The 26,304-nt window shown below is 43.8% G+C and overlaps 3 protein-coding genes across 6 annotated transcripts; 2 read left to right on the forward strand and 1 right to left on the reverse strand.

Moving 5' to 3' along the window:
• Positions 1–137: 137 nt before the first annotated feature.
• On the reverse strand, positions 138–3,805 carry Rrp6 (exosome component Rrp6). Its single transcript, XM_076784426.1, has 5 exons — positions 3,217–3,805; positions 2,881–3,126; positions 769–2,795; positions 500–656; positions 138–427 (listed from the first exon to the last, which is right to left on the reverse strand). The coding sequence occupies exons 1-5, from the start codon at positions 3,340–3,342 to the stop codon at positions 374–376; spliced, it is 2,610 nt and encodes an 869-aa protein (XP_076640541.1). The 5' UTR covers positions 3,343–3,805; the 3' UTR covers positions 138–373.
• Positions 3,806–3,897: 92 nt separating this feature from the next.
• Positions 3,898–24,295, forward strand: Nuak1 (Nuak family kinase 1). 4 transcript variants are annotated; one of them, XM_076784422.1, is made up of 13 exons: positions 3,898–4,158; positions 8,624–8,737; positions 9,018–9,217; positions 9,336–9,806; positions 9,870–10,377; positions 10,515–11,547; positions 11,617–11,961; positions 12,036–12,421; positions 12,529–12,825; positions 12,903–12,938; positions 13,376–13,545; positions 18,391–21,931; positions 22,046–24,294. In XM_076784422.1, the coding sequence occupies exons 2-13, from the start codon at positions 8,640–8,642 to the stop codon at positions 22,113–22,115; spliced, it is 7,155 nt and encodes a 2,384-aa protein (XP_076640537.1). In that variant the 5' UTR covers positions 3,898–4,158; positions 8,624–8,639; the 3' UTR covers positions 22,116–24,294. The 4 variants fall into 4 exon arrangements, with proteins under 4 accessions (XP_076640537.1, XP_076640535.1, XP_076640536.1 ...); XM_076784420.1 differs by having other exon boundaries at positions 10,515–11,961; positions 22,046–24,295; XM_076784421.1 differs by having other exon boundaries at positions 3,898–4,153; positions 10,515–11,961; positions 22,046–24,295.
• LOC143352147 (uncharacterized) lies at positions 24,212–25,390 on the forward strand. The gene is made up of 2 exons (XM_076784443.1): positions 24,212–24,591; positions 24,678–25,390. Exons 1-2 carry the CDS (start codon positions 24,350–24,352, stop codon positions 24,835–24,837), a joined length of 402 nt encoding a protein of 133 aa, XP_076640558.1. The 5' UTR covers positions 24,212–24,349; the 3' UTR covers positions 24,838–25,390.
• Positions 25,391–26,304: the final 914 nt, after the last annotated feature.

Below are 26,304 nucleotides of genomic sequence, written 5' to 3' on the forward strand. Positions count from 1 at the left end.
ATGACCTAATGATTACACAGATTCCATCATTACTAACTTCAAGTGGAATGACATTTCAAAATAATTTATGTACTTAAATATCAAATAATTGTATAGTATTTATATATTACTCAATATATTAAAGGTTTTGCTATGAAAAATCAATTAATACTTTCTATAGTTAATTTATTTTCGTCTCAAATATATATAACAATGCATTTTCGAATATTAGTCATAATTAAACACTGTGTACATTACACAATACAACAGAAAATATAAGTAAATGTATGATTTCTGAATTTATATTATACATATAAAATTTTTATTAGATCTAGTTATGTATTATAGTATAACACGATAGTTTGCTTTTATATAAATGCTTTAACATTGCAGTTTATATATTCAACTTCTGCTTCTTCCGATTTCGTTTCCTGTCTTTTTGTTTCTTCTATGAATAAAACGATAAATTAGTATTTTTTATTATTAGATAATAACACAAAGAAAGCATATATGGTATTACCGTTGTTTGTTCAAAGTTTACTTGGTTAGGCATATTTTTGCTACCTCCTTGAAAACTACTAAAATCCACAGTTTTATAGTCAAATTTTTTCGATGGCATCAAACCTTCTTTCTCTAATCTTTTACATATGCGTCGTCTTTCGAGTTTTTTTCTTTGCCTATGAATAAATTTTTAAGTTATTAACATTTAATTTAACAGTTGCTAGTTAATTTTATAAAAAAAATTAGTAAAACTGACTAAATAACATCAGTGTATTTGAGCGTTCTTACCGGAAATTAAAAGCATCGTTTGGAACTTGGCTCTGAATTCTTGCTAAGCTTTCTTGTGCCTTTTGTTCGTCTTTTAAACATTCTGGTTTGTCTTGCTCTTTTTTTACGTTTTGTACAATTTCAGTCGCTAACGATGGATCTGGCGTTAATAAGTTATCGCTAGTTTTCTCTCGTCCTTCATTTTGTTTCTTAATATTGGAATCTCGTTTTCTTTTTCGTCCCGGCATTTTACCCAAAGTAACTTGCGATGGTTTCTTCGACGATGTTGTTACGATATCATTTTCATTAATCTGAGCGACTTCTTTAAAGTGTTGGTAAACTCTCTTTTTACTTTCAGTTATCTCTAGTGGTTCATTTTTAACATTTTTCTTGAGATCTTCTTCCTTCTGTCTTTCCCTTTCTCGTGCTTCTTCTGCCGCTACCATAGGTATAACGCGCTTGTATCGTTCAAATGGGCTAACGAAAACAAATTTTTTCTTTCTAACATTTTTCTGTCCATCTATCGTTGTTTCCTCATCCTCGGATGTAACCGGACTGTCGAATACCGTTACTGTATGTTTTACAAGAGTGCCCGCGATCGATGTTTCCGATAGATTATCATTTAACAAACATGGTAAATCGGCTCTTGCTTCCATGCCGCTCGGAATGTCATGAGGAGCATACATCCATGCTTCTAAATTTGTAATATGATTTCTTTGAGTTAATCTTTGTCTGAGATCTTCGAGAACTGGTTTGATAAGCGGTTGTTCTCTAGCTTTTAATATTATTTTGTGCAATTTTAACAAATTCTGTCGAACCAAAGGAGGAATAGGGTTGCAGCAAGCTAGAATTCCTTGCATTTCACGAGGTAATGTTTCAGCTATGTTTAAAAGCATATGATTAGGCAAAACATAAGCGGTACTATCGTCTTCTCCTCTGGCAATCTGATCCCTCCATTTATGTAATTCTTTTAAAGCGTACAATTGTTTATTGTTAAACATTTTTTTACTCTTTCTGTACATGTTCAGGTAGTTATCTTCGGTCCACACTGGTTTCACATAAATTTGTTTGCATATGTCTGTACTTCTGTCGTAAACGGCTTTCAAGATATTTGATTGTCCACCAGCAATATCTATTAAAGCGTTTTTTAAAATGTTCTTTATGTATAATAAATAATGCGTGTCTTCTCTAGCATATTTTTTAAGTTCGTCCGGCAAAGGTCTTATACGCCAATCGGCCAACTGGAAATGTTTGTTGGGATCTATATTGCAATATTGTTTCAACAAATATGCTAAACTCAAATATGGTAAATTTAAGTGTTTCGCGGCTTGATGCGTGTCGAACATGTTTACTATGTACAAAGACAAATCTCTCTGGAGCCATTGAATATCCAAATCGGCTCCGTGAAATACTTTTAGAATCGTACGGTTAGTAAAAATTTCATTTAGTTCGTGTAATTCGGATCGTAACGACAAGGTATCTATCAAATAATCGGTATCTTCCGTTGAAATTTGCATCAAACAAGTTATTCCTTGAAAACTTCTATACGAATGATGTTCCAAATCTATGGCAATTTCCTTATACTGTTTTAGATCTTCTAGCAGTAATTTAATGTCGTCTACATTTTCGATAATTATTAATGGCGTTTCTTCCAAAGACTTATAACGCTTTGTTAGATTAGTTTTCTTTAATTGATCGTCGGAAGGCACAAACATATTTAACTCATATTCGTACGGATGATTAAACGCTCCGCCGTTTTCGTCCTCTTCTAAATAAATAGCTAACGGTTTTAAAGAATTTGGTTTGTCCTTAATTCTAGGACACCAAGGTTTCAAACTATTATCGATTTTATCTTTAAACATTAGCTGTGGTCTCTGAATATTTTTACCAGTCAGTAAGCGTACAGGTTGTGTACCATCTGAAACCTCCAATGGTCTACGTATTTGTTCATTCCAACTGCTATTTAGCGTTTGCTGTTTTGTATGGGATACCACTAATTCTATTTCAGAATCTTTTGTAATACCAGATTCTTTGTCCATACATGCATTCTGTAATAGACAATATTCTGCATGTTTATATGGGAAAAAAATGTATAAGAAAAATTATAGAGACAATTTTTAAAAAAAAACTTACAGCTCTATCCAAAAGTATATCATTCATTTCCAACAGAAGGTCAAATTTTTCCTCCACATCGCGATTCAAAATATTATTTTTAATTCCCACTGTTCCAAACATATGTTGCATAGCATTTAATAGCAATTTAATATTATCATCTTTGGCAATAAGGAAACTGGGAAAGCACGAATAGTAACTAAAATTTGATCCAATTGGTAAATTATTGGCAGCTTTAATCCCACATCTTATAGCTCCAAACGCATGCTAAAACAAATAATTATTTAACATGTATTTTTCTAGTTTAGGTCAAATATTAGTTTTAAACATTCAGAACATTGGCAAGTTCGGTCGTACCTGAATGTAATCATCTAAATTTGAATATCCAGGTACAATTTGGCTAACATCTTGCTTTTCAGTTTCTTGCGTTACATTGTCTTCCGATGTCTGACAGTTGCCGCTCCAATCTTCCGTAGGATCCATATTGATTAATAATCGTAAATCGTACTTTTGCTTTCGCTCGATATTAGTCGTTATTGCATTACTAATACAAACGCATTACTAATAGGATATTGTTTTGTACGCTCTTTGAAGAACGTAACCTATAATTCCCACGTTGCATACGTAAATAGTTTATTTATGTATCATCAATAGGCGAACACGAAAATAATACGTAGAGCAGTTTTTAACGATAAAAATATGTATTTGTTACGCGTTATTTCTATTATACCACCCACTTACGCAGAAGATATTCTTAACCACTTTTTTATCAAAGAAAGTTAAAAACCACGTCAATATTGAAATACGATGCGATTAATGTTATGTTTATATTCTGGATATATCTTTTAAGGATATTTCGTTTTATGTTTAGCATCAAACACGCGATACAATACAAAGAAAAGAAATACAGAGGAATAGAAAAATCGTGTAATAGTCGCATTTAAAGAGCGCGTATTGCATAGTGTGTAGAATATGACGTCGACAGATGTCGCCAGAGTCGGCATTATCTATCCGTTCCCCGTTCTCAGCGTTCAAGTCCAAAATTAGTAAATAAAGATGGTGGCAGCGCGTGAGCCGTGTGCCGTATCGTCACGCGAAAAATGTCTGGTAAAATGAAGTGGAAACGGAGAAGGTTCGCGATCTCTCAGAAAAATTCGAACGTTATCGAGACTTAGTGATCGGGTCGACCGTAGAGACAATAATAATAGTGTAAATAGTGCTTTTTTCCCCCTATATTTTTCCCGGGAGCGGATAGCAGCCGCAAAAAGAGGATAATTTGGCTCCAGAGTTCACTGTAAGGTACAAATTCTCGCTATTTTTAGACACTAGCAGAGTGTCGATTCTCATTCAGAGCGTCCGTTCGTTCCATCGGCGAGTACGAGTCTCGAGAACGGACGTCTACCCTTTAATAAAAGAACGTTACGGAGCGTCGTCGATTTTCTTTCGTGGGCGTTCTCGATTACTTAATAATGCGCGAAGAACGGCTCGTCGTCGCCTTTTAAATCTGTCGGCATTATCGTTGAACGCAACGCCGACCAACACTTTTTTCCTCCGGTATCCTCGACTATGCTGCTCGAGACAATTAACGGATGTTACGAAAAATCCCTTCGAAATATCAGAATGCTATTTTTATCGATAGGAACCTACATACCGTGGTATGCGTTTCAGTTGCATACGATGCACCAATACGTGCACGCAAACTGACACACATCTCATTTAACCTAATTGATAGTACAATTGTTCGAACGATCGAATGCGTTTTACGAACATGCCGATTGTTACGAGCAACTATGTACTTATACAATATTTCCTTGGCCTTCTAGCTCGTAGTACGCATATTTGCTTCTTCTCGTTACCTCGATTTTATCGTCAATATTTACATCGAGTTTCACTACCCTCGTTACGCTCGAGAAAATTAATGCGTAAATATTTAGAACCGTTTTACTCGGTTAATAAATAATCGACCGAATATTCGTACACCAATTACGTTTCGATGTCCATTAGATACGTAAATGACCGTAAAGTCTAACGTTTTGTTTAAGATTGTTCTTATCGTATAACCTTAAGGTCCGTTTAACTCTCGTATAATTTGTCTATACTTTTTCTTCGAATCGCGTTTAACGTAATACCTTGAAACATTCGCCGGTCGAAATAACACAAATGTCCGAATAGTCACGAACGAAATTCACCGAGCGTAGTCTATTAATTCTTCGTGACTCAAACTTTTGTCGCGAGAAATCACGATCCTCGCGTACAATCACCCGCATCGAACGTATAGAAGTTCATTCATACATGCAACGCGAGTTGTGCGGAGAAATAATAAAGGTTTTAATAATAACACGTGAATCATGAGATACCATACAAGCTACCGGATGACGTCACGTTCGAACGACATCCTTCGGTACGATAAACACTCAACGCATCGAAGGACACTTTGAAGAAATAATACTTTCGCGTTCATCATCTTTTTCCCGAACAAAAACGAAGGAACGGTGACAGAAAAAGCAGCTTGCCACGTATACATAGTAACTTATTCCCATATAAAGAATTCGTAAACGGAAACGTAAGCGAATTGTTCGGATTACAGGCAAATATAAAAGGTACTGACGAAAGGGTGCCTTCAGGCATTGACCCAATACAGTTGTCCCCCGAAGTACACGGTTTTTTCGCGTTCTCCGAAATCGCGGTTCTCTCAAAGCAGAAATTTGAAGCGTAAATGAAGGCCGAGGGGTTGGTTGTTCGGTCTCAGAATTACGCGATACGTCAACCGTAGTTTGCGGTCCGCTTCCTCCTTGTATTTTCTCTCATAACCAGAACGACAGAAGAATTTGGTGAAAAAGAAACGTCGACGCTCGTCTCGATGCATTCGCGAACTTACGATTAATAAGACACGTTTAAACGACGCGACTGCTTCGATCGTGCTTTTATTTCCAATTGGCTAGTTGAATTTATCCCGCGTTCTTTCAGACTTCGCGTTGACAGTAGTATTTTAGAACCTGTCTAAAAATAGTACCTGGTAAAAATTATCGCGACCTGGCTACTACGTTCCTGAGAGCATCTGCATCTAAATTGTTTAGCCACGCAAACACCGTCCTTTAAGCAACAAGTTACGTTTAGACATTACCAACAAATGAAATTCCTTAATTGTCGGATGGTGGACAGTTTCGACGACCTAATTCTTTATTTATTATTAACGTTAATATATTTATTATTACTTTCTTAGCAACAAGAAAGTTATTATTAGTTACTAATTATCCACGCGTTGTAAATAATATTCCCATTGGCGGAATTTCGTAAGGAGGAATCGATCGATGGTAAATCGGCGACGACTCGGTCGCGGGGTCTCGGCCGAGAGGAAAAAGGCGATGAATTTAGCGGGACAGAAACGCGCGAGGAAATGGAAGTCATTAGGACATCAGCCCTGAAGCCCGTTCTGCCCACGCGACGGGTCTACGCGCCCGCTAAAAATATCGAAACGCACCGATCGAGTATCGAGAGCGAGACCGAGAGCTAGAGTCGGAACGAGAGCGAGAGCGAGACACCGAGGCCAGACCGTATGCGCACGTGTTCCGCTCTTTTGCTTCGGTTATCCTGCCAATCGGCATCACGATGACAAAAACGATCGTGAAATCCTCGCTGCTTTCGCCTTTCGACTTTCCCTTCGCGTACGTCCGACCTATTATACGTTCGACTAGACTCGGATTTCGCCTGCTAACCTTGCAACCAATCGTCTTCTGAACTGGCGTTTCGTTTCGGAAATTCTTTCTTGAGAAATGTTAAGTAACGATGAACAATAAATGAAGTTTCAGTTGACATAATTTCGTCGATACTCTTTACTTTTGCCTCCGACTGTATTTCACCAAAAACGGGACTGACGATCTCGTCTAGGGATAAAATTCCTTTCGCGCGTGCCCCGCCAACGATCGCTCTCGCGGAAACGAAACGAGATTGCGAGGGATTCGCTTTCTCCGCGGGAAATGGCATCGAGCAAGGTCGCCGCGAGTGCTGGGAAAGGAACGTTTCGTGGCTCCCATCCTCGATCCTCGATCCTCGGTATTCCGTTCGGGATCTGTCTTTAGGATATATTCTAAATTCTATAGTATTTTTTTTATTGTTCTCTGTTATCTTTATCTCGTTCCAAGAGAGGTGGAGAGAGAGAGAGAGAGCAAGGGAGATCGCGGAAAAGTTGTCGCGTGCCAAAGACGGGACCAGTGCTCGACTCGCGGTCGTTTCTCGTTGAGTCGAACGACTGGCGCGCTCGAGGCTAGGCAGAAAGTCGCCTCTGGAAGCCAAAACGAACAACCAACCAGCCGTTATCCATATTGCGAGGCATTAATAGCCACCTCTGACTAGCTATCGTCTCGCGTACACCCTCAACACCATGATACATCGCGTTCGTTCCGTTAGGATTATTTCTTTCCCTGAACCTTCGGACCAACACGATGTCACGCACCCAAACGATATTCTTTATCTACTTCTACGCTTTCGAAGCTTATTCGGTGGGTGGAGCTGTCGCTAATATAAGTAATATATTGACAAAGGTCGCTGTAACTTTGGACGACTTCGCTGACATAAACAATCATCGAGCGGTTTGTGCAGATAATTATGCACGCGTACGTACATATAGTCAAATGTGGTGCGTTATACTAATATATTTTCCTCGTTACATCATCGCGTGAAACTTGGGCAAGTTGACAACATGTATAGCAGTTTCCAAGTAAAGTTCGATATCGGTACCGTCTCATTATCAGATATTTCCACATAATTGTTGCAAAACCATGTAATTTTGTTTTGAAAGTACGAACGAACGAGAGATCATGGGACGCGTTGGTTCGGTTCGGTTCGGAACGATTCGGAACGATTCGGAACGATTCGGTTTGGTTCGGATCGGTTCCGAGTTGGGTTTCATCGAGGTGGCAAACGGCGAGGCGAGGCGCGACGCTGCGTGGCGTCTCGGCACCCAAAATAAACTCACCGCGTTTCGGTCTCTCTGTCTTTCCTTCTTCGTTAGACCGCGAGCCCAATAACCATACCCCGTGCCGTCGTCACTGTTATCCTCGATCGCTAGTACGGGGACATGCCCGAGTTCAACTCGTATCCAGCGAACGAACCTTGTACTTTGGAGGCCAACCGGCCACCTTCGAAAAAACGATCACACCGCGAGAGCCACGCTAACTTATCCGTCTCTCGTTCCCTGCTATTTCCTTCCCACGCTTTAACCTCTTTGCAATCCATCGCGGGCCATCTGCATTTTCGCCTTCCTTCCTTCCTCCGTTCGCCTCTCTTCTGCTCTTACTCTACTCTACCAATACATACTTTGAATTCGTTCCAACGCGCGACCATTTTAAACGCGACGGTCGCTCGTTACCGGCCCTAAAACATTTTTATTCGAATAATAACGCGCCCTTGCTAGATCTCGCCCAGAATGTTGCACGCACGTCGGTTATTTCGTAGCCTTGCTCGACCAAGCATAAACAGCTTATCGAGCCGGTGCAGCATAGTTTCTTGACATTTCTGGGTTTTAGACTGGGCGCTTCGATCACGATTACGATTGTTAAGATTAAGAAACTATAAGCCACTGTGACTAGAACCGACTGCTTAGACGACGAATACATATTTACGGTTTACCAGTGTACCTTTAGGCGGTTACTTTCGTAAACTAATGGGGTTGATGAAATAAGTAAGGTAAAAAATAGGAAGGCGGAAAGGAAGGTTGGGTTGGGTTCTATGAGTTGAAAGTTACACCGAGACATTCTGTTTTCAGATAAAAATAAGGAAACATGGTTGTCGGCGAGGCGAGCATACACAATATAATGGGAGGCATGGAGAGCACGGGTGGGGTGCGTCTTCACAATCACAAACGGAAATTGAAACAGAGGTACGTCGAGAGGCGAAGATCGAATGACGCGAAAGGAGGGAGAAGGAAAAAGTATTTCGAGAGTTCCGTCCCGATGATCGGTCGAGACTGCTCTCGACAAGCGCCAAGATCATCGGTCACGAATCTCGAGATTGGCACGTTTGCTAAATACTTGGCGGAACGTAAATAACAACGCGGCAGTATTATTTGTACGCGCGCCAATCCGAGTAGAATATTCGACAAATTATGTAGGCTCGAGCCATCCCTCGTCCATCACTCCCGTTTACTTTGTTTCGTCCAGGTTCGACATCATCAAGAAGCTCGGTCAAGGTACTTACGGGAAAGTTCAGTTAGGCATAAACAAGGAAACCGGTCAAGAAGTGGCGATTAAGACGATTAAAAAATGTAAAATAGAAACGGAGGCCGATCTGATTAGGATACGAAGGGAAATACAAATAATGTCGAGCGTACAGCATCCGAACATTATCCACATCTACGAAGGTAGAGATAGAAAGAACGAAGGAGAGAGAAGGACCTAGCTTCTTCGGTTGGCTGGTCTTTTAACCCTTTGTTTATCGAAACTCGCAAACTCGCTCTTTCACTCGGCTTTTCTTTTCAGTGTTCGAAAACCGAGAGAAAATGGTGTTGGTGATGGAGTACGCGGCCGGCGGCGAACTCTACGACTACTTGAGCGAGCGAAAAGTACTGACGGAGCACGAGGCTCGTAGGATATTCCGACAGATAGCCACCGCGGTCTTTTACTGTCACAAGCACAAAATATGCCACAGGGACTTGAAGCTCGAGAACATTCTGCTCGATCAAGCGGGGAACGCGAAAATCGCGGACTTTGGCCTCTCGAACGTGTTCGACGAACAGAGGTTGTTGAACACGTTCTGCGGCAGTCCGTTGTACGCTAGCCCGGAGATCGTCAAGGGTACTCCTTATCACGGTCCCGAGGTCGACTGTTGGAGCTTGGGCGTCCTCCTTTACACGTTGGTTTACGGTGCCATGCCCTTCGATGGGTCTAACTTTAAGCGTCTAGTCAAACAGATCTCACAATCTGCTTACTTTGAGCCGAAAAAGCCATCGCGTAAGTTTCGACGACCTTTGCTTTGCCTCGTTGCATCCACGTTAACGTTAAATCTCGTTGCAGCCGCGTCGCCTCTGATAAAAGATATGCTGACGGTGTGTCCCGGCAAACGAGCCGACGTCGAGAGGATTTGCACCCATTGGTGGGTGAACGAGGGCTACGAACAGAATTGTCTCGATATCGCGGAAGAACTGGCAGCTCAAACACCCGTCAGGCTGGACCTTCTGCTCTCTTTGGTACCTCCGTCCGCCAGCGCGGAGAAGCTAGTCGTGGGCGACCAACAAGCAGCCGGGGACGTCGCGAATAACGTGTCTTCCGAAACACTGGTGCCGACCAGGTGCCATTCCGTCGGTAGCTTGATGGAATTGGATCAGAATAATTCCGACAGGAGGATAAGGGAGTTGCTGGAAGAGGAGCCGAGGTCCGCGGCGGCCGGTGACGCCAAAAGGAAATTGGAGACGACGCCATCGATGGACGAGACGGCCGCAGCTGGCGTGAAACGGAAAGAACGATCGAGAAGGAAAGACAGAACGGACGAGAGAGAACCCAGAGCATACAGATCCGCTTCCAGGTAATCACAGCCGTCTTGTTGCGCGTTCTTTTTTATTGAAGGGGATTAGGTACGCGTGTTACGAAATACCCGCCTTTGTAGAGTAAATAGAGAACGCGTTGCATCGTTTGTTTATAAAATTCCGTATACTTGTTTAGGCATCACTCGGCGCCGATCCCAAATTCGATCACGGAGGAGGCTATGGAAGTAGATCCTGTCGTAACCGTTCCTACTAGTAACACCATAGACACGAATAAAGTAGAATCGTCGGCAGCTTGCTTGGAGCTCATAAAGGAGTGCAACGAAAGGTCGCCGAGTAAGGAGCGAAGCAAGACGCCGGTAATGACTCGGGGACAGGATGAGTCTTCCGTAGAAAAGATTAAAAAAGAAAAGGAGCGCGTCGAAGAAGATTTACAAGACGAACGCGCGAAATCGTTGACTGAGAACGCGGCGACGACGACGACCATCGTCGAGAAGCTGGCGAACGACGCTCCGAAGTTCGAAGCGGCTAGCAAAGCCGATAGTCGCGAGAACGAACCGTATGCCAGCGAGGAGACGATCAATTTGGAAGCGACTCAGCGAGAATTTAAGAAACTGAAGGAGAAGGCGCTTTCCCTCGACTCGGAACTTTCCACCGAAACTCGAGATGTTCCCGCGAGAACGTACGAAAGGAGACGGTCAAAGATATTCGAGACCGCGGAGAAGTTCAATCAAATGGCGTCGAACGTCGAAAGCGAAAAGCCAAAGAAGATCTTTATTCCCGGGGTGAACGTGGGTGGAGCGAAACGAGTGTTCGAGAGGAAAGCAAGTCTCTCTTCCATCGCCACTCCACCGCCTACGAAGCCCAGCGCGTCCAAGATCATCTTGGACGTGCCGACGGACAGGAACGAGAAACCCTGCGACAAACCAAAACAGATCAGAGAGACTCGGAACGAGGAAGAGAAGAAGAGAGACGAGGCGAAGAAACGAGCAGTCGATATAATAACCGGAGCGATCGGAAAGCCTCCTATGCAGAGGAGGGTCAACGGATCGCCGCCAATTTCTCCGTCGAGTCACGAAACAAAGAAGCTTCCGTTAAAGATACCGGTTGGGACGAACGATTTCCGAACAGCTACGGTCTCCTGTTCCACGCCTGTCGAAACGAGCTTCTCGTTCGACAGCAAATCGGTCGAGGCGCACAAACAATCGGCGGTAAGCGAACGAGAACTGTACACTTTCAGATCTTTCGAATCCGTAAACGACGGAAAATTACTTTTCCAGGTCTCCGACGAGGATGACAACTACGACGACGATTCGCAACCGGAGGAGCCCAAGAGATCCAGCAAAATGGAGATAACCCTAAAGAGCGCGACGCTGCCTAGATCGCGAAAGACGAGCAAGGCGGAGATCTGTTTGTCGAGCGCCAAGTCGGTCGAACCCGTTACGTTCAGGTCCGAGGTGGAGGCGAAGATCGACGCGTTTCAGCCGCAGAAACTGCGAACGCAAAGGTCGGAAATAGCGTTTCCTGTCGCGGCCGCCGTACCACAGACGAATCGTAGCGCGAGCTTGGAGCCGGATACGAGATGGAAGAATGCTCCACCGAAGGAGAGAATAATACCGATTCAGGTGGGTGAAAACGTGGTTCTCAGCTCCAATAGTCACGATGCCCGACGATCGCTGATACGTCCTTGGAATTACAGATGGAAGGAGAGAATCAGGAATCGCAACATTCGTCGACGCCACCGCCACCGCCGCCGGCGAAACCACCGATGCCTCAGAGACTGGTTTCCCAACGATCTGGATCGTTGTCTCGTCAATCGACTGCCGACTCGGACACGGACAGCGCTCTGGGCTCGACGGTTGGCCCGGAACCGATCAGAAAGAGTCCCAGAGAATACATAATTCCTATCGCCGTGGAGGGCGGTGGATACGTTACTCCCCGTTCGGGTAGCGTAGAGCCAGAGAGCAAAACTAGCACACCCAGCACCGCGAACGCGCCAAGGTCGAGGTTTAGCAGGCCTCGAAGAATGAGCTCCTTCCTGTCGGACGCCAGCGAAGACGAATCTCCGTTCTCTACGTTGCACAGGTACTTGCAGCAATATGATTGATCCTTCTCGAGTTGAACGAAACACCTGACCATCCCCCATTCTGTATTTTTAATTATACTTTGCTGGATCCGTTCTGGCGGTTCAGGGACAGCGAAGATCTTCTGCAAAGACACATGCATCGATTGAGAAGTTCCCGGCCGTCGAGACAGCCGCCGGAACACGCGGACAGCTTGTCTTCCGGCGAGGACGACGACGACGACGGGTTCGAATTGCTCACCGCTGAAAACCTCTTCTCCACGCTGCTCTCCAGAGTGCGAAGCTTAACGCAGAGGCTGAACGTCGACGATAACCGAACCACCGGTTTCCCAAGTTCTCGTTTGTTCGGGAGATTAGGTTCCAATTCGTCTCAAGCCTTCTGGGGCCTTAACAAACCTTTATCGAGGTAAGCTCGTCGAAGCCGTCCCGTTAGAAATAAATGTTTAAATCCAATGACAACGGTTCGCCGCTTGTTTGTGCAAGCTACCAGACATGTGTCGAAACAAGGACCGTGACTACGTGAGTCCAATTGTTACAACAACTGTAGAACAATATAGTGTATGCCGATTATTTTAGAAGGTAGTGCAAAAGATATCACGAGTAATCTTTCGAATTTATCGGCTCGTATACCGCGCGTCCTCGCCGTTGAAAACGCAATTGGACACACACACACACATTCGAATGCTTCGAAGCGAGAATTTTACTGCACCCGGGCATGCTCGAACCTACCAACGTACGTTGAGATCTACTCTGTTCGTTTCCGTAATATAAACGATGGACATAAAAATGTAAGGTCTTTCGATAGGACCGATAGATCCGGTGCTCTGTTGTTTTATTTTTATGCACGCGTTCTATACATCGACAAACCGTTCCGTGGGCGTACAAGCTTCGTTTAAACGGAATTCGTTTCCCTGGAATTGTACAAATGACGCCAGTTTTATTTGTTGCGAGTACAGGCGATTGACGGAGTCTCAATTCAGGCATTCACTCAGCCGCGAAGGCGACGTGTTCTCTAAAAAAGATACCGTCAACTCCTCGAACCCTGGGACCCCGAACAGCCCGGGATCGCACGGCAACTCGTCAAGAGAAACAGTCTTTGATATCGGCAGCAACACATTACCAAGAGGTAAGCGAGTGTTCGTATGATTGTTGTAAAAATTCACCACGAAATCGTGTCAAAACTGCAAAACGAATCATCGATATCCAGTGGAAGTTGACCCTATGCGATCTAACTTTCGTCCAGAACTTTAAATACCGAGTGAAAGTCTAGAATTCGATCGACCGACGTAGGAACGCAAAGGGTCGATGCTCGTAATTCGATCCAGTGGCAAAATTTTCTTGCAACTTTGCCGATTCTTTAATTATTATATACGTATTGATCAGCAGGCGGAATCCACTGTCGAGCGTACGTACGAAAGAGATATCTTTGACGTTGTATGTACTCGATCAACGAGCGCGTCTTTGCAGAAGCTACGATTTTCTTTGGTGTTTCGAGCTGGGTTCTTCTATGGCTAGCGATAGGATTTTACGATTCGAAGCTCAGAACTGGACGTAGCGAGCTTCTGCCAAGTCGTGACACGACGATCGCTGCTGTTTATTTTGTCACTGGTTTAATAAATCGCAAACCACGCGAGAAAATGCTGGATGGTATTCGATTATGCATTTCCTAGTACCTAGCTAGCTGTTGTCGAGTCGTTGATAGACAGAGCACATCTTTTTTTACTTTTTACCGATTCGCCTCTCGTCTCTTAGTTTATTCAATCTTTCTCTGTCATTCTCCTACTCTCCTCGGCCGTTCCATTCTTCGCCCAGTCCTGCCATGAACCCGTTTCCGCCTAGCTCCCACCTCCAACAAGTTAATTTACCGATTTTTATTGCCTGAAGATGTTTTTGCAACTTTGTATACTAACCCCAGGTAGAACGAATACATAGACGGTTCATGTTTGGCACAGGTGGGTAAACGTTCCAAACGAGACGCAAGGATAAGAGAACGAATGTCACGAGAAATATATGTATTTTTACGCGAATGTATTTTTCCGTCGAACGTCGGACGAAACGAACGCTAGAAATAACGTGTAATAATTTTTTTCTCGGCCGGGAGCACAGTTTTCTTTTAAGCGCATGTTTGCACGATAAGAGTACCTCTACCTGTTCTTTGACGATCGTCAAAGTTAACTCTCACGTCCCGTTCTACTTGGACGAATCGAAGAACTTGAGAAGCATCGATCGCGTTTCTTTCCGCGACATGGATCACGGATCAATTAAAATTACTTACAGACGTAACTCACACTTTGCCCGACATAGAACCTCTCGTAATACGCAGTAGTAGCAAGTTGCAATGTTGTTGTTGATTTATATGTATATTATCCTATTAACACGATAAGCAGCCGTAATTCATTTTTTTCTTCTTTAATTCTAATTAAGCGTACACTAAAGTTTAGAGCATGATTTGCACGCGTATCCATGTACAACACAAATATACACGAGGAATTTCGGTTCTATACTATCCAAGACAGAATATCCATCTTTAATTAAATATATTCATGCATTCACTTTCACGTCTATCGTCGACTCTTCAATCAGCGATCAAAGGAATAATTTGTTTGTCACCGCCGATCGATAGTTGAGAGACTATATTTTCGACCGTTCTCGATCCGCGATCGCGAATTACGAGAGTCTTATAGCTCGATCGGTCATTATTTGTTCAAATAAGAAGTTTCTATCGGCTAGATCTTTCCCTGATCGTCGATCAGTGTGCCCAGATTTGGCATAATTGAGTACGTCGTTGCTAGCGTCGCCGTGGATGCACTCAGTTATGCCAAATCTGGCCACATTGTCGTTGATTGTTTCGATTGCTAACAGTTGAAACCACCAGGCCGGTCTCCGAGGTAACTGCGTAAAGATTAAATGGATCGGATCGATTCGGCAGAGCTATTTAAGAAGAAAAACAATTATCGAAAATATATTCTACAATAATCGCGGTGTAAACATACATATACGTGTAACTGACGGTCTTTTCTGACGGTTGTTGCAGCGACCGTGCGAGTGACTCTACGTAGGCGGGCAGACGGTAATCCCCAGTAGACAAACCAAGTTAGGTACTATGCTACACTTTCTATCCAGCGGACAAAAACGACATTGTCGGTTGCTCGATGGGATTCGGGCGATTTTTACCGACATACGATGTTAATTCGTTATCGCGATACACTCGATCACGGATGAAAAACACTAGACTTCTAACCACGCGATTGGCCGATCGTTAATTTACAACGTTTCTTTCTCCCGGTAAACTCGATGTAATTTCCATAGAGAAACGAGAATAAACCATGCCCGATATATATTGTATATATTTAGCGATCGAACGATTCTACTACGAGATCGTAATCTCTCGAATCAGTTTCCAAAGGGGTTTAAATAGTACGGATAGCTCGCGTAATATTTAAATTAACGATCGACCAAGTTCTCTACACACACACACACACAGACACACACTGTCCAACGTTCCAGCAGACGTATCTTGTATGTTTTTATGCCGCAAGTAAAACCGTTCGAACACGTTGTTCCGGCGATCGTTTGAGAAACATGCCAAAGAGGAAGAGAATTTAAAAATAGTTAAACGTGCAACGCGATAACCTTCGTTTCCACGAGGTAGAGCAAAGCGACATCGTGCAACAGGCAAATGCTGTACGACTCTGCGCTTCCAGTATGATGCATATTTTATTATTTCGTTGAATTTTTTCGAGCTCGCGGAACTCTTGGTTTGTATCCTTTCCTTCGGACACGTTTTATCGACGATCGTCGGTCACGCGAATAATAACGAGAATTGCGACCGATAAAGTAGACAAAGCGAGGACGAAACCGATTCGTGGCTACGATAATGCTCGCACAAATCATACTGGACCCGTTATCGCTCGAGGAGACGAAACTCGTCGAAGGATATTAGCAATTGTTGTCGAGTTTTCAACAAAATACTAAATTCGTTGCATAAGAGAAAGATGTTTACACTTGTTGACGGAAAGGTATTTCGAGAAATCGTATATATACTATGATACAAGGACGAAGAGGAGCTAACCCTTGTTTGAGATGGCTGATATTTGTTGTGTTTTTAAGAGTTTAAATAACAGCGTTTTATTACTTCGCATTGTCTCGGCATGCTTTGATAATGCTACTATATTGTATTTAATATTGTACACTGCATTACTTTCGACTTGAGTTTACACAGATTCGATGCGTTGCGATCTATACATCCAGGACGATATGTATTCGTTTCGATGTTGTACAACCATGAGGGCTAACTTTGCGAATCCTCTCGACGAAAAATTAATATTAAAGTAGGACGATGTTTAGATTTTTAAATAGTCGAAGGAACACGGTACAGATCCAAAGTATGCATTTTTACAGTTTTCTTAACTTAAGATTTATGAGAATCGATCACCGTACATCGAAATGGATCGTCGAATCGATCGGGAAGCGAGCCCTCGCGCAACGCAAATACCGTTCTTATTTGTTGAAATCCGTAAAAGATCTATAACAACTTCTCCTACGTATACATATAGTAAATCTCTTTTCGCTGCATGTACTCTTTGGACGAGTGTGCAAAATATACGCTCGATAACTTGTTACACTAATATACGCGAACACGCGTCTATTTGTATATACGTATGTATGTGTGTATGCGTGTATGTATGCGTGACTGTATGTATGTACGAGCCGTTGACTCTTTTTCGATGTATACTTTTAAAAAGGGCCGTCGATGTACCAAAAAATTATTGCTTCTGACAAAAGGAGAACGCAAGACCTACGAGTCAACGGTTTTAACAGACCCTTGTACACTTGGTAGATTTAGTTCTCCTGTTTAAACAAAATATAATATCTTAAGGCAGACACTCGGTAGGTTTTTAGATATTTGTAACGTCTCATCGATGCCTTGGTAAATTCTATTTAAATGACTGTAGTAAAGTTTAAGTTTAAACAGGAGGAGCAAATCCATCAGGGTGCAAAGTTTTCTTAAAATCGGTGTCCCAAAGGCGGTGCGTTTCTTTTTGCGAGTCGACAAGTGTCGTGCATCGAGCCAGCAACGCTTTAGCTCGTTCAGCCGCATTCGTACTTGAATTAAACTATATTCTGGTTGAGAAACGTTAAATAGCAGCGTGTCCAAGGAAACATTTTTACCATAGGATCGTGCTATGCCAAATATGACATTTTTTACAGCAACATTTTCATTTTGATTAAAGTTTGAGTATCTTCTAGTCAACGAAAACGTTGTTCCGAAAAAGTGTCTGTTTGATTTTATATTGTTAACGATTTACAAGAGCCGTAAACGTAGAACATTTTTTAAAGGCAACGATACGGTTCGCGATTGATTATTTTGTTTATAAGAATTCGACGGTCGGGATAAAATCGACGATATTGGAAACAGCCGAGCACCGAGTCGTCTTCCAAGCAACCGCGATTAGAATCGAGAAAAGATCGAAACGGTTACGGAAACAACTGTTATTTATCGCTCGCGAATTACGTCGGTTTTATTATGGAATTAAAGAGTGATAATTGTATAAAGACGCCTTGGTAACTGTAATCCATGATCGATAATAGAATACGAGCATCGTTTCGACTCGGGGGTTAAGCCAAAAATGTTACAGAGGTACACGATGGCTCGAGAGACAGCCCTGGGCAAACATTTCTTTCACCGGTTAAATATATATATATATATAATATATATTTATTAATTTTTCGAGAAATTTTATATATGAAAAGCAACACTTTCGATGTACGTAGCAATAAAGGAGTGTAAATACCGAGCAAAACGAGAGTATTTTGTCCGCTTGCATTCCGTAACAACGAAAATCCACCCTCTGACCCCCAGTTGGCCTCTCGCCTTCCACCGTGATCCAAACCGACTCTAGCCTCCATTCGAGTGCCCGTAACTCCTCTGTAGAATGTTGCGTAGACGTTATCCTCGCTCTTTTTCCAGATAAAATAGACGAGAAACACGTAAAAGCGGAGCCAAGTTATGTTAGGAAAGAAGCGCAGCAGGAATCGGTGGAGCAAAACTTCACGCCCAGCTTGGCCAGACGGCTGAGCAAAACGTTCATCGAGCAAACCAGGCAGCAACCTTTGTATCGTCGTTCGATCAGCAGGGAAACGACGGGCAACTACTTGGAGGGGTCAGAGATCGGCGATCGTTCCGAGTCCAGCGTCTCCGATCAGACCGAGTACAAGGATCGATCATCAGACAGAACCATTCGTAGGACCAACAGCCTTCTGGAGCCCACGAGCAGAGACGAACGTCGTCTCTTGGACGACGAGGACGAAGAAGACGACGAGGAGGAGGAGGAGAGCAATGGGCACGAGTCGTCGTCGTCGTCTGCGTTCCCCAGACATCCAAAGACCGCCACGAAGAAGCCTCGAAGAGAAAAGTTTCGCTCCTACAGAACGGACAAGATCCAAGAGGAGACAATTTTGCCCCAAGACGCGTTCCCCTCGTGGAAGATCGACACGGAGAACCCGGTCACCGACAACGGGTCCACCTCCGAGTGCACGTCCGCGTCAGTCTGTAATTCCAACACCAATCTGCTAGACGGAACGTCCAGCGTGTCGGCCAAGTCGTACGAGACCTCTCCGACCGAGTCCTCCTCGAACGTGGTCGACTACAGGACGGTCTACGGCAAATCAGACCTCTCCAGGAACTTCGAGAACAGGTTGCTGGCCGCGGAGAATCTGATCAAGGAGTCCAAGCTGAAGAACCTGGGTCCTAGCAAGTTCGATCCAAATTTGACTACCAGCTACAGAGACACGGACAAGTGCGAGAAGCAGTCGTTGATCTCGATGAGCGACGCGGCGAAACGACGAAGTTGCATCCCCAGTCTAAGATTGAGATCAGGTTCGTTGAGCAGAGAGCCAAGCTCGAGCGAGGATAGAAGGAAATCGCTGGCGAACACGCAGGACATTCTCGCCACACGACCAGCCGCCTCGGAGAAGTCGATCCTGAGCAAGCTGCTGAAGGCTGCATCCGGGAGTCGGGAGAGCAACGGCTCGAGGGACAAGGAGAAGCCGCAGAAGTCGAAGCAGCACCGGATATCGCGGTTCCTGCGACCGGACTTCTTCGACACGCCCAGGGAGGAGAGTCGGTACGCCAAGGAGAAGGAGGCGCAGAAAGCGGCGGAGAACGAACGCAGAAAATCGCGATTCATCAGAAAGAAGACCGAGAACAAGGCTTCGGATAGCGACGTCGAGCATCGAGAGAAAGAATCGAAGAACGAGATCGGCCCACCGCCGGTGGAGGAGACGCGAAACAGTTTCTTGCACTCATTGGAAAAGAAGCTGGAGAAGCTGAGATCGAACGAAGAACCTCCTACGACGACCAAACCAGCGACGCAGACCAACGGGGAATCCCTGCGCGAGCATTCTGCGCCTCCCACTGCAGAGTCTGGGTCTGTGGAGACTGGAACCGCTAAAAAAACGGCCAGCGCGGACGATTTGACCGGGAAGAAGAAGAAGAAGGCGGAACAGGGCTCCAGGAACAGAGTGTCGTCGGTGCTGGGACTGTTCAAGACCACGGACGCGAAGCAGCCGGAACGAGCGCAGAATGCGATCCTCAGCAGACTGAAGAGAAGCCCTCCCAAGCGCACGAAACCCATCGATGCAGCGACGGTTAACTCCAGCGAAGACGCGCCATCGACCAGCAGGATACCGACCAAACTCGAGTCCAAGTCGACCAAGAAGCTCGGGGAGAGCAACGCGAAGCGATCTCCGCCCAAGGAGAAACCACCGATCCTCAAGGAGAGAAGAGCTTCCAGCGAGAAGGAGACCAAAATAGCGGTAGATGCTAACGGGGGGAAACCACCCGAGGAACCGTCCTCGGAGGGATCCGTCGAGAAACGAGTCGACGAGGAATCCGTGGACAAGAAGGCGCCAAAGGCGAAGAAGAGTCCCACGAAGAAACCCACGAAACCAAAGGAGACCTCGGAGAATAGCGACGCGAAGAAGAAGAAGATCGTGACAAGAACTGTGAAGAAGGTCGCGAAGAAGTCGTCCGACAGCTCCGAGAGTAAAACAGAGGAGAAAGAGAAACCGACGAACCCGAAGAGAACGAGTCCCGAACGAGTCGCGAACAACAGCAAAGCGAAAGAGAAGGTAGAAGAAGTCGAGCAGCAAAAGGCCAAGCCCGCGATCGTCGGGCGTAAAACGTCCCCGAGGAAGGAGACGACAACCGTCGAGACGAAGAACGGTCAGGAATCGCAACGGGCGAACAGAAGCAACCTGAAGCTCGATCTGTCCAAGATACCTCAACACTCGTTCAGGAACTCGACCGCGACGAAGAAGGATTCGCCGCGATCCGATTCCCTCGAGTCTCCGAAAACGACGGACAAGTTGATGGACTGTCTGTCGAAGGTGACGCACCGCGCCAACATCGCCGGGAACAAGATCGTCATCGAGAAACCGCTGCGCGCCAAGGACGTCGCGGAACTGAAGCGAGAGGTGACCGAATGCGCTCGAATGATCGAAAGTCGCGCCGCAACGCCTGCAGCACCCTCGGCGCCCGCCGCGGACATCGTAAAAAATCGTAAAGAATCGCCCATCGATTACGCGAGCGAGCCGTTCTCCCCCGTCGACGAGGCCGAGAGCTTCGACTCCTGGTCGATCAGTTCCGCCGAGTTGAACCACGCGAGACCCGACCTGCACTCGCCTACGTCTCCCACGCAGTCTCTGCTGGCCAGGTCCGACAACTCTGAGTCGGTGATAGACCGGATCCGTCGACGGAGCTTTTATTCGAGGTTCAACGACAGACGGAGGCCGTCGTTGACTGCGCCACCACCGGGTTTGGGGCTGCCAACAGGCACCGGGGCGCTGCCGCGCAAGTACAGCTTCACCGGGCACCGAGATCGCAGCAAATATGGAACAGGAACCGGATACGGTCTCGCGTTGGTCCCCAAGAGCAGACGCGTGGACAGAAGTTACAGTTTGTTGGCCGACGACACCGTCCTCGGACGCAACAGGTACTCCTCCCTGGATAGATCGAGGTACAACGACGCGATCGCCTCGTCGCCGTACATCTCCGATCCCACCGAGCACCTAGCCCCCCTTTCCTCCTCCTACGATCCTCTGAGAAGGTACCTCCGATCGCCGAGCTTCGATCTCTCGGCTTCTAGAACCAGATATCACAGCGCCGACTTTGGGATGGACGCCGCGCTCGACGTCCACCCCACCATGGCTACCACCGGTCTAGGTTCCTCCACGTTGCCGAGAAAATACCCGAGCAACTTGTCCGAGTCGAAAACCGCCGACTACTACGAGGAACTGTTGGCCCCCACCGGCTCGGAATACTTACCGATCAGGAGACCCTCCCCCGTTTCTATCGACTATCTGTCCAACAGGTGCGAAAACGGTTACTACAACGGAACCTCCGAGCTACGATCGAGCAACTCCGCGAGCAAGCGCAACCCTTACAAGGAAAACGCGACCAACGCGGACTTTGTCGATCGGGACGACTACCGATCCACGGAACCGAGAAGGTACACCACGGTTTCGAAATCTATAATCAACGATCGCATCTTTACCAATTGATACCCGTTTGACATCGTCTCGATATCACCATCGACAATACTCTAACGTGATTTATTTTTCAGGAGTAGGAGCAACAGCGACGCCACCGTAGAGTCTGTACAGCCCACCACCTGTACCACCGATCGCAGTTAATTTCATCAGGAAGCAAAAGTTGAATCCAAGTATCCGGAGAGTCGGCGACCCCTTGGATCTCTCCCATTAGGAATCGAACGTTCCTTCGAACCACGACACTACCACCGACGCAGTTTTCTTTTTCCTAAACGATAACTGCTACCATCCAATGATCGATCGAAATTGTTGATTTAATCGTAATCGCCGCGTAAACTTTACCAAAGATTTTATACTAGGACTAGTTTCATCGACGACAGTTGCACGATGGATGAATGGCCTGAACGACTTGTATTTACCGCATACTAGCTCTTCTATCGACTGCCATACAGTTTTCGTTCCACCTACGAATATTTCCAACAACGAAATCGCGTTCGTTTTGGTAAAAAACCAGTATCCAAGGTTTTTCGATAAACTGAAAAAATACGCGATTCCGATTGTCGTTGTTGTTTTTTCTTTCTTTCTTTCGTTCTTTTTTTTTATCGTGGCTACTATTATCACTATTATTACTATTATTATTACTACTACTATTACCACCATACTATATATTATAGAAGAGTGTGTTTTGCAAAAGTAGAGAGGAAAATTATTCCCCGTGGAGAGATACGATTACTCGTAGCTACATGTATTGTATAGTAAGCGCGACGTAAAGTTCGACGTACACGTCTAATCTCCGTGCGCGCATACTTCCGTATGGGTGCAGTTGCGAGCCATCGTTAGCGATGGGATTTCAAGCACTTCGAATCGATTCGAGTATCTTACGAAACTTTAAACTCTCAAAAGTCTTGAATCTATAATATTTAAGGTCTTGATATATTAGTGAGCGTTAACAGTTATCGTACAATAGAATGTTTTCCCCAAATTTACTGATACGATAATACGTAAGACGAAAATCAACAACGACAAATGTGTATCGGAGGCTTGGTTTGTCGAAAAAAGTGCATTTAAAAATGCCTGGCATTACTCGATTCTCTAATTCTTTTTCTGTAAGACGTAATGTCAGGAACTGTTCGCTATTTACATTTACCTCTACCTCAAACTGTAATTAAAACTCTTAACGCTTACAAATGTATCGAGACCATCGGCATTAGAGGCATTCAAGAGTCGTAAAGCTTCGAATCGCACTCGAAACGATTCGAATTCTTCCAATCGTTAAAAACTTGGAACCGTTTGAAAGCTGAGATTCGAAGAGCTTGTCGCTAGCCGTCGTACGTGCGTACTCGATTCGTTTCTTCTCGTTTACAACCGCGAAACGTGCAAACGAACGTTGGCTCCAGTATTTATAGAAATATAAGTAGAGATATTGGCAGCTCGCGTCTAACGATCGATCGTCTTTGAAACGCACCGGGTTTGCACACTTTCGCCGATTTGTTTTTCAAATTGTGCTCGAATCGTTCCGTGTTTGCACGAACTGTTTCTTCGTCGTGGCGATTATACTTCGGAATGGGGTTTAGACACTGGAAAAACGAAACTGTAAGATGAATTCCGTCTCGACGTCTCGTTGCAACAATGTCCTGCGTTTGCCAACAGACTTTCGACAGTTTTAATCGGAATTCGCTCGAGATTTTACACAGCTGTGGAAACCTCTGACTGATCGGCTACGGTTTTCCGCTTGTTATGTATGCGTTTTCTATTCATATACGTATTTTAAAATAAACATTATCGGTACTTGAAGAATCTAGTTTTTATCCTCGAATGCATAATACATTAGAATACGTGAGTGTCTTTATTTTTAATTTAAATACAGAGTGTTCGGCCACACCTGGGAAAAATTTTCATGGGAGATTCTAGGGGCCAAAATAAGACGAAAATCAAGAATAGCGATTTGTTGATTAAGGCTTCGTTAAAAAGTTATTAACGTTTAAAGTTCCACCCGTACTGAATTTTTTTCTCAAAAATGCGCAAGATTTCGGGGGTATGTCTAATGACCAAAAATGATTGTAATTGACCTCTGCAGCTAAAATTTTTCCAGAACGATTTGAAATTTTTGAATTTAATTGTTAATATCTTTTTAACGAAGCCTCCATCAACAAATTGGTATTCTTGATTTTCGTCTTATTTTGGCTCCTAGAATCCCCCATTAAAATTTTAAACGATCAACGACGTCGATATTGTTTTTTCCAGCGACACGTTTTCTAATTGCATCGATTAATATTCATTTGTCTACGCGTTATTTCCAAATATGTGAAATTTCATCGACTAACGTTTCGAAAACAGGTTCAAAATTTAGCACCGTATACAACACACTGTGCATCGACATGAATCCCATGAAATTACGATTCTACACCGAGAGATTCGAGAAAGAAAACAAGTACCTACAGTTGCAAGAAAAATTCGTGGCCATCCCGCGAACGAACGCTTTAACCAGTAAATTTTACGCGAAACACGATGTGATCCCAGCATCCGAGGTTCGACAGGAGTACGTCGATTTGATTACGAAGCGGTTTATCTCGATCCCAAAGGATATTTACTCGTTCAGACCACCGACGGTCAATATGGAGTACGATCAATTACTCGTGAAACTTGATCGACGACCAGACCAATGTTTCTCGAACCAAATTAACCTTTCGTACATTTAATCCGTAGATACGGCTGGTTCACGGAACCATTGATACCTAGAACAACGGATTCGAGGCTATCGTTCCCCAGAAAAAGAACAGATTTTATCGCAAACGAGCTTCAGATTCGTCATGTTCAGAGAGGCCTACCGGTCGAAAAGTTTACCGGAATACCGTTCATAGTTTAAGGCTTTCAAACGGAAATAATTAAATTATGATGCAGAATTTAATTAGCTAAATAGCCACGAGATAAAAGACATTACAATCAATTAGCTTAATGAACGCGATAGAATTCAAGAGTATGATGTTAGTAAACTACTTTGTAACTCGCGTTTTAATACTAAAATTATTAAAATTAACAACGTAATGTCTACATTTTTATGAAGTGATATTTACTGTTCATTGTTTATGGTGTTGCAGAATGCTTATCAACTACAAGAAGATAACGAACATCTGGGGAAAAGGTCAGACAATGGAAGTGAAACATCCTCTCAATGAGAATTAAAAATGGTAGGACCAAAAAAAGGAACAAAATTGTGATTCATTAGTATTAAATCAATGTAAAGTTCATTTCAAAAATAGCACGTCAAAGTCCTTAAGAAACAGTTGTACAAAACCGAAAAAATTCGATTTACAATTGTATATATGTTTTAAATAATGATGTTCACAATATTACTCATCAATTTAATTTGTTTATGAAACGTCGTATCAAGATTTCAAGGTATGTTTCTGTAAAATAGAATTAGAAAAGTGTAAAATAATCCTTATACCTATATTAATAAAAAATCAAAACCATAATCCATATTTTCCATGCTTTTTATTTACATTCTCCTTTACCTATCCCATTAATTCCTTAATTTTTATAAATTCTAACGTTAAAAATATTATTTGAATCTATTTAAGTTGTTCAACCACGTCTTTATACATTATTTAATTAATTAATAAGTTATAAACGATTACTGAAAGCGATTCTTATTTGAATATGCCGCTAAAAAGTGACAAAATATAGTATCGCCATCTAACATCAGGGATTCGTACTACCGGAGTACAACCCCCTCTCGCCCCCCACGATTTGGTGACGACGTATAGTATCGCCATCTAAGAACGGGTTTCGAACTAAAGGTGGAGTACAAATCCCCTCTCGCCCCCCACGATTTGGTGCAATCGTATAGTATCGCCATCTAAGAACAGGATTTGAACTAAAAACGGAGTACAGCTACCCCCACTCCTCCTACTCCTGATACACACTACTTACCTTGATTATTCATTAATAACTCCTTTCCTGGGATTAAAATATGAACTTTTAGAATCGAAGAATATAGTACAGACCCTTGGCAACATTCAAGGATAGTTTTTAGGACCATGCCATGCCTCATTAAATAGTTATTAATGAATATCGGAAGTCGGAACACTCTTTTGCGCGACACCTTAGGCATCTATCGCTAATAACTAATTAATTAGAGCATGGAGCGTTGCAAAATCGGTCCTTAAATATTGCCAGGGATGTCTACTTGCTTCCCTAATAGCCAAAATATGCCTGGTATTGCTGAAAAGTTGATAATTCATCGATTAAAGCAGGCAGTGATACAGCCGTAAATGTTCCGGCTTCCGATATTCGTTAATAACGTCTTAATTACTGCTGGAATGGTTCTAAA

Source organism: Colletes latitarsis, chromosome 3, assembly GCF_051014445.1.
Source record: "Colletes latitarsis isolate SP2378_abdomen chromosome 3, iyColLati1, whole genome shotgun sequence".
In the NCBI taxonomy this organism is placed as follows: domain Eukaryota; kingdom Metazoa; phylum Arthropoda; class Insecta; order Hymenoptera; family Colletidae; genus Colletes; species Colletes latitarsis.